Raw genomic sequence first — 15,860 nt, 5'->3', positions numbered from 1 at the left:
GGGATTTGCCTTTCAGTTATTAGGTATCCTTGATGTACCTGTGAATACCTATGAGATACTCTTGACAAACAAGTTGAGTGTTTCGATCCCGCATAACTAAGCATTCTCCTTGGAAAATTTCATAAGTTGTGCATACATATTCAGATGACAGCATGGTGAACATTTAGTGAGATTTACTGCAACCTGTCTGACCTTAAGTAAGGAATGACAGTACGTTTTTCATAAACCTGACATTTTGTCAGAATACTAAAAATAACTTCCATCAGGATCTCATGAACAGTAATTCATAAAAATGTCTTTCTTTTATTATAATACATATAGATTTATAAATTGTTATATTATGATTAATTCATTGACATTGGAAAAATGCAATTTGACGAAACAGGTCAAGAATGGTTTGGAGTTTGAATTATGTTATGTACCTTCTATATTTGAATGATCAATAGAAAGCGTTCTCTGTCTCTATCTTTACAACGGAATGTCATACTTGTCTATTTGGATGATATAATTACGCACAGGATGACTTCAGATGGGAGTAAGTTGTTTGGTGAAGAGAGAGTTAGTTAGTTTGTTTGTTTTTTAATTTTGCGCAAAGCTACTAGAGGGATATCTGCGCTAATTTAGCAGTGTAAGACTAGAGGAAAGGCAGCTCGTCATCACCACCCACCGCCAACTCTTGGACTACTCTTTTACCAACGAATAGTGGAATTGACCGTAACATTGTAACGCCCCCACAGCTGAAATGGTGAGCATGTTTAGTGCGACGGGGATGCGAACACGCGACCCTCAGATTACGAGTCGCACACCTTAATCCACCTGGCCATGTCCGAAGAAGTGTGATTTGTTCAACTAATGTGAGAGTTTCCTGAGAAATATAGCTAATTTAGAGAGTTTATAAACACAACCAAGACTGAATATATTCAGGAATGTTCAACACCGCTAAAGTTATGACAAAAAAGAGGATTTCACCTACACAGACTTCCAGAAGAACCAAACACATTTAGCTTGAGAAAATTGACTCTGATAAGTTTTCAACAAATTATAGAAAAAAAACTCAGTACAAATTTAGTATTTTTATGTTCAAATCGTAAAGATCCCCACACAATTGATATAGATGCCAGTAATTATGAAGTGGGAGCTACATTATCACAAGTAAAGCAGGGGAAAGAACATATTATTGCCTAAAATAATAAGTCAGTAGATTTTTCAGAAAGTAGGAACTTTATAACTTGGAAAGATTTATTGTTTGTTGGTTAGTACTGAAGACTGTGACCAGACATTCAACAAACTGAAAAAAGAACTTGCCATCAACCATAAATTTGCATACCCAACTCTTGAGAATCCAAACATAATAGATAAAGATGCCAGTAGTTTTGCAGCGGGAGTATTGTAAAATACTGAAAATAACAACTGACCGTCTAGTAAATCAGTGAATTGTCCAATAGGGTAGTACTGTAAAACTTGAAAAGAACTATTGAGCATTGCTGAAGCATTGGGTCATGTCCATTGTTACGTATATGAACAAAAGTTTACACTTCAGAAAGATCAAACATACAGTATGAAATAATTGATGCATTTCCATAATCCAAAAGGCCATGTTGCTGGATGGCTCCAGAAACGGTAGGAATACAACTTTAAAATCTTGAATTACCTTGAAGAAAGTCATGGAATTGTTGAAGATTTATCACAAATAATATATGGCTTGTTTTAAAAAACAATGTAAATACTGTAAGGAAAGGGAAGCACAGTCTGAGAAAAATAGATAAAGTAGAGTGTATCAGAACACACTTTATGGTGGGATATCTGCAGATGGTGATGGAATATTACTGTGGTCCAAGCCGCAACTGAAAGATGATCAAGCAAATATTACAAGTTTTAAACCAACTATATAGTGCATCAGGAATGGTGGAGAATCATCCTCATGGTTGACAGTCACACAATACAATCAAAAGACAAATATAAACTGATAACGTAGGGATTCCTTTTTCAAAGCACTCCATCAGTTTCCATCAGTTCAACAACCTTAAACAGCTAGATATATAGATGTTACGAAAATAATGGAAATAATAAAATAACTCTTCTATTGAATTGGGTGATGCAGAACTGTAGAAAACTCTTGTAAGTTAAGTAAACTGTCCTGTGAGCAAATGAGTTCATGAAGAAAAAAACGACCATAGACAGCTACAATGATATTGTGTTGGAACATACCTGAAAGAGTTTCTGTCGATGTGCTTGGTTCTCTGCTACATAGTAGCAGTGAGAATACATACATCACAGTTTTAATGGATTATTTCGCCAAATGACCAGAAATACATAACACTCTTCACATAGAAGCAGAAACTTTTGAAAACATTTTATCAATTATTTTGTTTCAGGGTTTTGTGGCACCTATGAAACATCAATCACATCAAGAAAGTTTGTTTTGTTCTTTGTTTTTGAAAATCGCGCAAAGCTAAACGAGGGCCATCTGCGCTAGCTGTCCCTAATTCAGCAATGTAAGTCTAGAGGGAAGGCAACCAGTCACCACCACCCACCGCCAACTCTTGGGCTACTCTTTCACCAACGGATAGTGGGATTGACCGTCACATTATAACGTCCCCCACGGCTGAAAGGGCGAACATGTTTGGTGTGACGGGGATTCGAACCCACGACCCTCGTGTTACGAATTGAGTGCCTTAACCATCCGGCCGTGCCGGGTCCATCAGGAAAAATTGTTAATGACTTTGTTACGGTATTTTGGGGTACCTATAAAACGTTAATCACATCAGGAATAGAACTTTGAATGAGTGTTATTTAAAGAGATGTGTGAACTTCTTGGAGTCATAAGGGCCAAAACAATAGCTCTTCATCCAATTTTTGAAAGAATGGTGGAAATTAGGCATGTAAGAAGTGTAGAGGGGACATTGGAAACTTCCTATGCTAACGTTCCAACATCTGTTACTCAGGTGCTCATTATTTGCTCTGACAACAAGCATCACAAACTCTAGTTGTTTTTATTATAGAAAAAAAAGCAAACTTCTATTTCCAAACAGTCCAAAGGATATGACATATATATATATATATATATATATAGAAAAATATTATCCACATACATGCATATATATATATACATATGTATATAGCAGGTTTTTGTATTTGTGCCACACCCACTATTGCTGAAAAGGTGACTCGAAAAAAATTGGATAAACCTGCAGGAAATGGTTGAATAATATGGTATACTAGTAATTAATCTCGTTTGCATTCTTTTCACAAGAAAGAAGCCAGCTGATATGGATCTCATATAGCAGCGTTGTAAAGTGATACGAGAGGAACAAATAATCAATGCATATATAATTAATTATATAACAGTTATTAAACATTTTGAAACTGGGTAGACAGGAAGGTTTTAGAACAAGATACAAAAAAGAGTTCAAGTGGTTGATAATTCTTGAAATATAATGTCTATGATATATCAGGATATCATTTTTATGTTCCTCTGGATGATCAAGATTTATGCCCCTTCCCCTACTGATATTAACCAGTTTTGTTTTGTTTTTAATTCTGAAATACTGGTGAGAAAATACGCCCATTATTTTAAAATCATTTAACCATTTATGTGAATGAATATTCACAAAATATGAAATAATAAGTTATTTAACATACAATTTATAAGTTCACTCACATCTGGTAGAAAAATGAATTTGTACTCACACCCTTAAACCATTCCTGATGACGAGAAACCCAGATGAAATAAAAATGTATATCAGAACGGCTGATGTAGGTATTAACACTTATTGATAAGCAGAGAACAACATTTCGACCTTCCTAAGTCATCTTCAGTTTAACATGGAGAGTTTGCAACTGAACGCTGCCGAACAAACTTCTTAGAGACGAGAGAATAAATGGGCACAGGATTGTAGGGGGCATTGCAGTTGGATATTAGGTTATTAATTAGTATACGTATGAAGGTGTTCCTTTATATTGGTTTAATTTGGGTTTTAGTTGCTATATAAGTAGGGTTTCTTTGATTTTGCGTATGTTTATATTTGTTTCCCCACTTAGTAACTGGGTGTTTTCTATAGTTATGTTGTGTTTATTTGATTCGCAGTGTTCAAAAACGTGTGAAGGTGTTTTTTTTTTTTTTTTTATTGTTATTTGAATCTAGTTTCCATTTTTCCTTTTGTTTCTCCAATATAGAAGTCGTGGCAGTTGTTGCATTGTATTTTATAAATTATGTTACTGCTGTGTTTGTCAGTGTAGTTTTTACATAGTATGGACTTTAGTTTTGTACCTGGCTTTTGAATAAATTATTATATACTGAAATGTTTTGTTGTAAGTTTTTCCAAATGTTGTTTATTTTTCACTAATATGAGGAACATATGATATGTAGCAGTATAAAGTTTTATAATTTGTTGTTTCTTTGAATTTATTTTTGTTTCTTTGTTGTTGGTCTAGATGTGTGTGCGTATAACTTTTTTCACTGTTTTCTGAGGAAATCAACATCAACAAAGTTCCTCAAAAAAACCGTGGAAAAAATTATATGCACACACATCTAGACCAACAACAATAAATCCCAAGACACAACAGACTACAAAACCTACAGTGTAAAAACCACACTGACAAACACAACATTAAAATACAATACATAAACTGCCACGACTTCCATGTTGGAGAAACAAGCAAAAAAAAAAAAAAACACAAACAAACAAACTAGATCCAAAGAATAAAAACAACACGTTCTCACGTTTTGAACACTACCAATAAAAAACAAACAAACATAGCCACAGATAACTCCTAGATGTTAAGTAGGGAAGCAAATATAAACAAACGCAACATCAAAAAAGCCCTACTTATACAGCAACTAAAACCCAAATTAAACCAATGTAAAGGAACACCTTTATATCTGTACTAACTAATAACCTAGCACCCAACTGCATCGCCCCCTACAATTCCGTACCCGTTTATACTATCGTCCCTAAAACGTTTGTCCGGCAACGGTCGGTTTCAAACTCTTTTGTTAACATGAAGATGACCAAGGAAGGTCGAAACATTATTCTCTGGTTATCAATAAAAATATTAATACCTGTAACAGCTATCACGAGATACACCCTTAAAACCAATACCCAAAAGAGTTTAATACAGAGTATGTAGTAAGACTAAGAAATACAACTGATGTTACTAATGGTAATATTCAAGAAAGATTAAAACGTGCTTGTGGCAAGATGCAATGTTACTATAACATAAATACAAATACAATTAGATTTCACTGTGGTATGGCTGTAAAATATATGACATAAAAGAAGACTATCTCCGTGATCAAGTCAATGCTGAGAAGAAACCTGTGTTGCAATCTATAGAATGCAGAAGGAAGGGTTATCTAAGTCAAAGAACATCCATCGTGATTGTCTTTAATAGTATGTTGAAGAAATATAACTCTATATCCGAGACACCAATCCATCAATAGACATTCCCAGCAATCAATTAGGAGCCCTCATAGAATTCACCACGATGAAGACAAACTTCATGTTCAACAACCACAACTATATATAAATAAATGGCCTGAGCATAGGCAACCCAGTATCACCAGTTCTAGCCAATATTTTTAAGACACAAGTTGAAACATAAGCAATTAACACAGCATTACATCCACCATTATACTGGTACAGATATGTAGACGACACGATTGCAAGATTCAAATCTACAGAACACACACTTAATTTTTTCAATCACATTAACTCTATACCTCCCAACATTAACTTCACATGTGAACAGGAAGAAAGCAATCAAATATCATTTCTTAACCTCAAAATTACAAGAACCGATACACAATTTAAAACAGGAATCCACCGAAAAATCACCCATACTGGACTATACATTTCTTGGAACTCAGCACATGAAACAAAACAAAAACTGAACATACTAAGAAACAAAATAAACACAACCATAAAACTATGCTCACCAGATAAAATTAACGACGAATTAGACAAAATAAAACAACACTTCATCAACATCAACAAGTTTCCTCAACAAATCGTAGAAAACATTATACGCACACACCTAGACAAAAAGCAAAATCAACTAACAAAAGTAAATATATTCCACGATTTAAAAAATCACAAAACCATATACGGCTGCATAACATGTATTCCCAACATCAGCAGAAAAATAACCAACATTTAGCAAAAACTAGCAACAAAATATGACATTCCAGTTAATACTAAAATTATTTAAAAAACAGGCACAAAACTGAGGTCTATACCATGTAAAAACTACAGTGACAAAAGCCATACCAACATTATTTATAAAATACAATGTGATAACTGCCACGACTTCTGTATTGGAGAAGCAAGTAGAAAAATGAAAACCAGATTAAAAGAACACAAAAAGTCAACTTCACAAGTTTTCGAACACTTGTGTTGACCACAACATAACCATATAAAACACTCAAATACGGGGCCCGGCATGGCCAAGCGTGTTAAGGCGTACGACTCGTAATCTGAGGGTCGCGGGTTCGCATCCCTGCCGCACCAAACATGCTAGCACCAAACATTATAACGTTGGGGTGTTATAATGTTACGGTCAATCCCTCTATTCGTTGGTAAAAGAGTAGTCCAAGAGTTGGCGGTGGGTGGTGATGACTAGCTGCCTTCCCTCTAGTCTTACACTGCTAAATTAGGGACGGCTAGCACAGATAGCCCTCGAATAACTTTGTGCGAAATTCAAAAACAAACAAACACTCAAATACTAAATAAAAAAACAAACATAAACAAACGCAAAATTAAAGAAGCCTTACTTGTACAACAACTCCAGCCTAAAATAAACCAATGCAAAGGAACACCTTTATACCTATATGAATAAATATATCCAACATCTAAGCACGCCCTCTACATTTCTACAGCCAATTATACAACCACCTTCAAATATGTAGTCAGCTACCGGCCAATAACCCTTTAGCGTAATGCCAACATAAACTGACTGCATTGGGGAGGTGTGTGTAACATTTCTTTGTGCATTGAGATCATAACGATATGTTCATATCAATAATATAAAACTACTACAACTGGGATATTTTTGTACTTAATTAATAACAATGGAGACCAGGGTAATATGATTAGCTTAGGCCATCAGGACTATCCAGAAAAAGACCTGCAACAATTCATACCCTAGACATTGTGTGGAAAGTGCATCATCTATTAAAAGGTTAAAGATCACAAACACAAATGTAAGTGATAAAATCCTCCTTTGTGTTCTAGGAAACAGTACAGAGCATAATCAAGAAGGAATTTGTAGGTGATTAGGCTTTGGGTCATATCTACGATTTAACCATCATATTCTATAAGCAGCTGGGAAAATTCACGCTATTTCATATGAAGACATAGCAGCCAAATGGATTTCTGTGCTACCAAACTGGCCCGGCATGGCCAGGTGGGTTAAGGCGTTCGACTCGTAATCCGAGGGTCGCGGGTTCGAATCCCGGTCGCACCAAACATGCTCGCCCTTTCAGCCGTGGGGGCGTTATAATGTGACGGTCAATCCCACTATTCGTTGGTAAAAGAGTAGCCCAAGAGTTGGAGGTGGGTGGTGATAACTAGCTGCTTTCCCTATAGTCTTACATTGCTAAATTAGGGACGGCTAGCGCAGATAGCCCTCGAGTAGCTTTGCGCAAAATTCAAAAACAAACAAACAAAGCTACCAAACTATTGAAACAAGTGCGGAAAAAACACCATTCTCGTACACTAAAGGGATTATTTAAAGCATGTGAGGAGGAGAGGTGTGGTTTGAACATGACAGTATTATGATGGATCTTTTTGCAATAGAAACTACACTGCAGGAGTATTGTCAAGATTTACGGTCGCTGCACAAAGTATAACTGGGCGAGGCGATCTACTGTAATAAAGTGGCGTGGCTACAAAATCGTTTGAATATAACGTACTTAATTTTTGTATAACAATAGATAGGGGTTCGAGTCTCATCGGTGGACTCAGCAAATAGCCCTATGTGGCTTTGCTAAAAGAAAATACACACACATAACAATAGATCACCACGAGATACAGCACATAATTTTTCTTTTAATGTGTCAAACCTTCACCAATGGCTTGGTTTTAATCAATTGCTTTGTAAATATTTTTGGATAGTCTTAGTAAGTGGTTTGTGCTTTTCTTTTTATCCAAAGTTATTCTGGACTTGAAACATAATATGTTGCATTTTCAGATGGAACATACTTTTAAACACTTGTTAGTTGCTTGAACAATATTATCGTCGATCGTTTCCACAACTGTGGTACGTAACGTCATATGGGAAAAAGGGTAAAACGTTGTTTGGTGTGTAGTGGAGCTGGTGGGACGGAGTGTTCAAGCGAGAAGTTTTGGATGATGTAATCACCTGGGGCTTTGCTTTTAGTGTTTCTTACAAGATGGTAGATCAAATGAATTGATTTCGTTTAGTTTTTCGAGCTTGGAACCGCGGATATTTATTGGAAGATAGGATTGTTTGTTATTTGAATTTCGCGCAAAGGTACTCGAGTACTATCTGCGCTAGCCGTCCCTAATTTAGCAGTGTAAGACTAGAGGAAAGGCACCTAGTCATCACCACCCACCGCCAACTCTTGGGGTACTCTTACCAGCAAATAGTGGGATTGACCGCCACATTATAACGCCCCCACGGCTGAAATGGTATGTTTGGTGTGATGGAGACTTGAACCCGAGACCCTCAGGTTACGAGCCGAGTGCCTTAAGATTCGTTTTGTTGTACAAATAAAGTTAATGTATTCTGCTCATCATTATAAAAGGTTGAGCTAGCGAAAGTTGTGTAGACAGTGGGAGGTGTGAGCTAAAGACATTACTCCTGTATAAACTATGGTATTATCAGTATTAATAATAACAAGGTTAGGGATGTTGGTGTCTGAATGCCAGTGCATTTCTTACTAAGTTGGTTCCAGAAACATATCATTAAAGGACAAAAATAGACCATTCCGTCCATCTAGGCTGTCCTGTCCACTAACCCCTCCCCCCATCTAAAAACCAGTTTTTATCATTCAACTATTTATCAAGCTTTCTTTTAATCTTTCTTAACTGCAGGAACCACATCTGAAGGCCATTTGTTCCATAGGCTAACAACCCTTTTAGAAAAATAAATATTTTAGTTGAAGATAAATCCTACGTAGGCAGAATTATATTGGTGTTTCCAAGTCTTGTTATTATCACCAGTTAATACGAAAGAAAGATTATATCAACACAATAAAATCCCTTACAACACTGAAACACCTCATACAAATCTCCTTTAACTCGTATTTTCAAGAGAATATAAGATCAAAGATCCAAGCCTATGCTCAAATGATAACATTTCCATCTCAGGTGTCATCCTAGTCATCTTATTCTGGGCTGGGCACTTTCCAACAATTCAACATTCTTTCTGTAGTCAGGGTGTTTGTCTATTGTGTTAAAGTGATTTTTACTATTTCTACTGATTATAATGGGACAGAACAGTTACTAAGCTGGTTTGGATAGTTTACAAAAGAGTCTGATTTTGTAATTCAACAGTGAGAAGAAGGTATGGTAGTTTATGTAAATGAGGAAACCTTCTGGGTTATCACAAGTTAGCCTGTTTAATTTGGTCCTACTAGCCACAAAACTATAGAAGGACAAAAAATACACAAAGTTACTTCACATAGAGTTGAAAGCGCCAAACATTAACTAATCAGTACAAGGTTGTTTAATCTGGTTTTAACATTTTATTGTGAGACTTGAATACATGAAGAACAAAACTTTTTATATTTGGGTCAAGTGTCCTGAGAAAATAAATACAAATAGCTTGTATTATGTTAGACTGTACTATAGCTGAAATAATTCAGTAATTTTCTCAATAAAATGCATAATTTTAGAGTATCAAACGAAAACTGGGCTAAACTTTTTTGTATCACAATATTTGAATTTGTAAAAATCTGGGCTTGTGTCAAAGAACGAATATTATGTGGCTTTTAAAAAGTACATTAGGTATGTATAGAGCCTCATTGTCACAGCGGCGTGTCTACGGACTTACATGTATGTAAATATTTATTTTAAATTTGTGTATATTCTTTAGCGAATTTAATTACAGTATTTATTTTTCTATTTGCTTCGTACATTTCAACCAATATAAAGACTTATTACGAATGGGAAAGAGTTAAGCCTTTCTTTTCACAACTATGACAGTTTATAACCTTACCATTAATCAATTTTGTAATGAGTAGCATTACACATTCTTAAAAATATAGTGGTAAATCTAGATATTTTAAACGGGTAACGTTCAGTTTTCTTCAGTATTAACACTTATAATAACTAAAAGGCAACACTTAGTCATTGTTTATGACATTTGATGACTTTCAAACACAACATAACACAATAACGCCACGTGATTAGCCTATTTGCCACAGTTGTAACACTTAATTACTTGGGTGGGGGAAACAGCAAATAAGTATAATAATATAAAAACTTGTGTCATAAGATTTGGTTTGGTTTGTTTTAAATTTCGTGCAAAGCTACACGAGAGCTATCTGCGCTAGCCGTCCCTAATTTAGCAATGTAAGACTAGAGAGAATGCAGCTAATCATTACCACCCACCGCCAACTCTTGAGCTACTCTTTTGCCAACGAATAGAGGGATTGGCTGAAACATTATAATGCCCCCACGGCTGAAAAAGGGAACATATTTGGTGTGACAATGTGACATAAGACGATTAATATTAAGTATACTGCTACACAATAAAAGTTTACGCCGAATTTTATTTGTTTTGCTCGAAACTGAAAACAAAAAGGTCGTTTGTTACTTTATTGTTAAGCGCAAAGCTGGACAGTGGGTTATTTTTGCATTGCCCATCGCGGGTATCGAAACACTATTTTCAGCGTTATGCACCCTCACATTTATCGTTGAACTACCAGGGGAACAGCAACTTTGGCAGCTCGTGAAATGTGCTTAAAAACGTAATATTTTTTCTTCCAGCCTGGCATGTTCTAGTAGTTATGGCGCTCAAATCATAATCTGTAAGCCTCGGGTTCAAACCTCGTCACCGAAGACGCTTTCTCCTTCAGCCGTAAAGACATTACAATATTATGATACATCACACTATTTGTTGGTAAAAAGTAGCCCAAAAGTTGGTAGTGATAAATAGCTGCCTTCCCTCTGATCTATCACTACTAGACTAGGGACGACTAGTGTAGAGAGCCCTCCTGTAGGTTTGTACGAATTTCAAAAACAAACAGTTCTATTTTTTTGGTGGGAGGAGCTGATATTGGATAGGCCTACATTTGAGAGTGTGGTCTGTGGATTCAGGAAAACATTACACTGGTGGTAATTAACCCAGTAGTGATAACACTAATAAACAAATTACAACTAGAGAAATAATTCAAGTTGAATATTTCATAAACACGAGGATGACATTCTTAGATCGTTTGACTACTTCCTTCTCTGTACTCTTACATGTGCAACATTTACTGAACACCACACTTCGTGAGTCTCAGAACGTAAAGTTTAGTCTGGGAGGTAGAAACGTGTGACTCTTTGAAACTAGTTTATGGATTATCTTGGGATACTTTTAAACAATGGCACACACAGGGCGGCGTATGCTTTTGCGGCAACGAGGCGCGAACTGAGAACTATCATGTTTTAAAAAAACTATATACTTTAACCACTAGTCCTTTTCTACTCCGTTAGGATTAATTTCAAATTCTTGCTTAATAAGAAACAAAGTAGTATATAAAGCTTGCTGGAGAGCGACAGGGCCAGAGGCATTAGCTCTAAAAATATATTACGGTTAAAATTATTCAAATATTTGACTACAAAAATGTGTGAGGAAACAATTATAAAAAATATCTTTTTTAATAATAAAACTGACATTATTGAATTTTAGGGCTTTTCCAGTTTTATTTTGTAACAAATGCCATAATAATTTCACAAGAAAAACTTACCAATGTTAACTATTTTTATTCCTTCGAGTTCTTCCAAAAATTTCAACGCAACAGATACGTTCTCCAGTTTTTGAGATCGAAAAGATGTTTTTTTGTTGTATCTTGGCAACTTCTTTCCAGAAAGCACTTCAATTAAGCCGATAAGCTTTAGGCCATCAGACAAGTCCGTTTCCAAGTTGTTAATAACTTTGTTTATACTCTTCAAGTGTTCATTAGCCCACCTCGTAAACGTGTTCTGTTGAATTCGTTTCCACACTGCGTCTTCTGCTAGATCACGTTCCATTTCGTCTTCCTCATCTTCATAGCTTATAGCCGATTTTTCATCAACAGACTGCATGTTGTTCTTTGCAACGATTTCGAACTTTTTGTCACAAACTTGCAAATAAGAAGCGACACCTAGTGTTAAAATAGATAAACAGAAAAGTCAACTCATGATGCGAATAACGTAAAAGAAAATAACAATGATACAACGTTTCACGTCCTTATTGTTATGTTCATATTTTTTTTACGATTAATAATACTTTAAAACAAACGGATATCTACTTTTACATATTCTAATCTACTGTTCGCTCTCAACGTAAAATATTTTCTCAACCCAAACGAACCGTTTTTGCATATATAATCTATTGTGTCGATACAATAGAAAAAAAGACAACAAAAGCGATGTTAGACAGAAGAGAGCGCTAAGACATCATACGTCACACAACAGAAGTTTATATCATGCAGTTATCGTTGATTTCCGGTTGATCGAGAATGTCTTCTACTTTAAATAAATCACAAACACTGCCCTGGAATTTTCTTCCTTTACGTAGGTGGCGTTCAAATAAGGCATGGAATGGTTGAATGAGATCGGCTTGCGTTTCTAGAAGTAGAAGAAATACTTAAGATTTCCATCAAATTCTAGTTTTAATAGTTTTTAGACACCACTGATAATTCTAATACTGTTGTAATTTCAAAGTCACTTTCGTCTTAGCAAGTCTATTTTTAATTTTCTGTCTAAAAAAAAGATGCAAATTTATGCCAAACTTGCTGACAGAATTGAAATCAGTGTCTTTGTACCCCTAGGACTACATAGAGGGTCTCAAGCTGTTGTGACATAGTGACTGACTTTATCTTGTTTCCGCTCAAACATACCTGTACTTAATATATACTACTTCTATCATTATCGTGATTAGTTGTTGTTGTATTGATTATGTCTCACAAAGAAAGTAATTACCAATGTAATAATTATATTCAGTTAAAAAAGAGGACCCGGCATGGCTAAGTGTGTTAAGGCGTTCGACTCCTAATCTCAGGGTCGCGGGTTCGAATCGCGGTCGCACCAAACATGCTCGCCATTTCAGTCGTGCGGGCGTTATAATGTGATGGTCACTCCCACTATTTTTTGGTAAAAGAATAGCCCACGAGTTAGCGGTGGGTGGTGGTAACTAGCTGCCTTCTCTCTAGTCTTACAAACCAAACCATAAAGTTTTGATTGCTATAGCAAACTGGAAAAAACATCAGTTGATAATAAACGGAAAGTAAGCGATAGGCAGTATAGAATGAAAAAATATTATCATAGAGAAAGAGGACTATGTGTGATTCCAATCAACAAAATACCAGATTTGGACATTATGGATATTGGTTCGTGACTACGAGTATAAATGACAAAACATAAATTATCTTAAAAGGACATTGATTAATTATTTTTTTACGTAACCAACAAAATTACTATTTTGGGGAAATAAAAAACATGGGAAAAGTGCTGTCATCATCACATATACTTGTGATTGTAGCACTACTAATATATTATTGTTTATTTTCCCTATGCTTGTTACGTATCTGATAATGAGCCAATCACTGCTACACAATAACAGCAGCTCGACCTGATCTTTTCTTTTACACTGAATTATAAGACACTTTAGTAAAATAAAAAAAATAGGTTTAATCTTTTGCCAGTACACATATTAACTTTAGGCTCCTGTGCGATATTAAAGCAACTAAAAATATACCCCACAATGAACTTGTTAAAACCTTACAAATATTTAACTGTATCACCATCTAGCACTGATAGAGATAAGTCCGTTGTTGGTGTAGTTGATTTAAAGGTTGAATTTCAATGTCTAATCATAATTCTCCCAAAGACGTTTTGAGCTTTTGGAACATTGCACTTTATTTACAAGAAATGTCTTGCAGCAATATATTCTGAAGCGTACAGTGCTTCACTAGTGCTACTTGCAGTTTCATTGACTGTTGCATCTTCTAAGAATCCAAAGTATACATTGTTTTCAGAGTGCCACTTACATCTACATTAGTTTTTGCATCTTTTGAGAACCCAAAGTATAAGTGTTCTCAGAGTGCTACTTACACCTACACTAGTTTTTTTGCTTCTGCTGAAAAGAGTATTTTATTGGTTGAAATTGTTTTATGTTAATGGAGGGTCTAACAGAGTTATTCATGTTCTATATTGAATGGAATATTCAGAAAAGTTAAATTTATAGAGACTCAATGAATAATTTGTAAGAAAAGCAATTGAAAAAGAAAATTATAACATTTCTATAACTATATAAAAACCATGTAATGTGTGAATTCATAATTCTGAGTAGATAAAACAAATATCTTTCTTCAGTGCCCAGCTTATATATCAGTGGAGGCCTAGAATTATGACCCTCGGATTATGAGTAGGCTGCCTTAACTACCTGGCCATGCCGGGCCAACTACATGCGAAGAAATACAATATAAAAGCAGAAAATACAGTACAAAATTCCCATTAACGTTGATCAAGTGATATTATTTACACAGGTAGATGAGAACCATTCTACATAAATACACAATATTTTGTCAATTGGCAAAGACGAATGTTTAAAGCAGTATAATGAAAATGTAAAATAGATATTGTTTAGTTTTACAAAAAAAATCATAAGTTTAAAAAAAACACACGAAATGTAAAAAATATATAGTTATGCAATTGTTCTCCGGTGACTTATAACACTTAAAATTACAGTGACAGTTTCGTTTTGGTTTGTTTTGAATTTCGCGCAAAGCTATTCGAGGACTATCTGCGCTAGCCGTCCCTTATTTAGCACTGTAAGACTAGAGGTAAGGTAGTTACTAATCACCACCTACCGCCAACTGTTACGCTACTATTTTACCAAGGAATAGTGGGATTGACCGTACATTACAACGCCCCCACGACTGAAAGGGTGAGCATATTTTGTGTGATGGGGATTCGAACCCGTGACCCTCGGATTACGAGTCGAGTGTCTGACCATGTACAGTGACAGTGCCTTGTAAAATTGTTCACACACACACACACCTACTCCTGCAAAGTTTCCAAACTTGCAATCATAAAACATTCAAATGGGACTTTATATTTATAATATGCACAATCTACTATAAACTGAGAAAGGTAAATAAAAGCTGATATTTTGTAAGTAAGTTATATTTTCAAAAAAAAATTAGAATGTTCTCGATTGCATAAGTATTCAACTCTTCTGATATTGCAGCCCTAAATTAGTTAAGGTGCAAAAGGTTAGTTTGAAAATTCATAAAATTAGTGTAATGGTCTCTGTCTGTGTGTAATTAAAGTGGTTTAACTTGATATAAAATAAATATATCTGTTGAAGACACAACTTTCACAGTGATACAACAAACCAACCATGAAAACTAAGGAACTTTCCAAACAAGAAAGTGCCAATGCCAACAGTGACTTTGAAAGATTTGCAAAGTTCCACGTCTGACATGGGAATCAGTGTTCGTACATCGACAATATTTCGCAAATATCACAAAACTTGTCTGTTAATTCAAAGTTTTATGTCTGATGCAAGTCCAACACAGCACATCATCCATCCAATACCATCCCAACTGTCAAGTATGATGATGGCAGCATCAAGCTACGAGAATAACTTTCGTCATTAGGAACTGAACAGTTTGTGAGGATTAAGGGGAAGAGGGATAGTGC

At 35.4% G+C, this 15,860-nt stretch overlaps 1 protein-coding gene across 5 annotated transcripts in view; it reads right to left on the bottom strand.

Moving 5' to 3' along the window:
- Nucleotides 1–15,860, bottom strand: part of LOC143239787 (filamin-A-like) — a 167,363-nt gene that overhangs the window by 130,617 nt on the left and 20,886 nt on the right. For all 5 annotated transcript variants that reach the window (XM_076481298.1, XM_076481296.1, XM_076481301.1 and 2 more), the window contains one exon: nucleotides 11,921–12,316. In XM_076481298.1, the coding sequence (XP_076337413.1) occupies nucleotides 11,921–12,257 (337 nt within the window). In that variant the 5' untranslated portion in view covers nucleotides 12,258–12,316. The remainder of the gene's footprint in view (nucleotides 1–11,920; nucleotides 12,317–15,860) is intronic.

This window comes from Tachypleus tridentatus, chromosome 13 (genome assembly GCF_004210375.1).
Source record: "Tachypleus tridentatus isolate NWPU-2018 chromosome 13, ASM421037v1, whole genome shotgun sequence".
NCBI lineage: Eukaryota > Metazoa > Arthropoda > Merostomata > Xiphosura > Limulidae > Tachypleus > Tachypleus tridentatus.
This window is presented reverse-complemented; position numbering and strand designations above follow the sequence as displayed.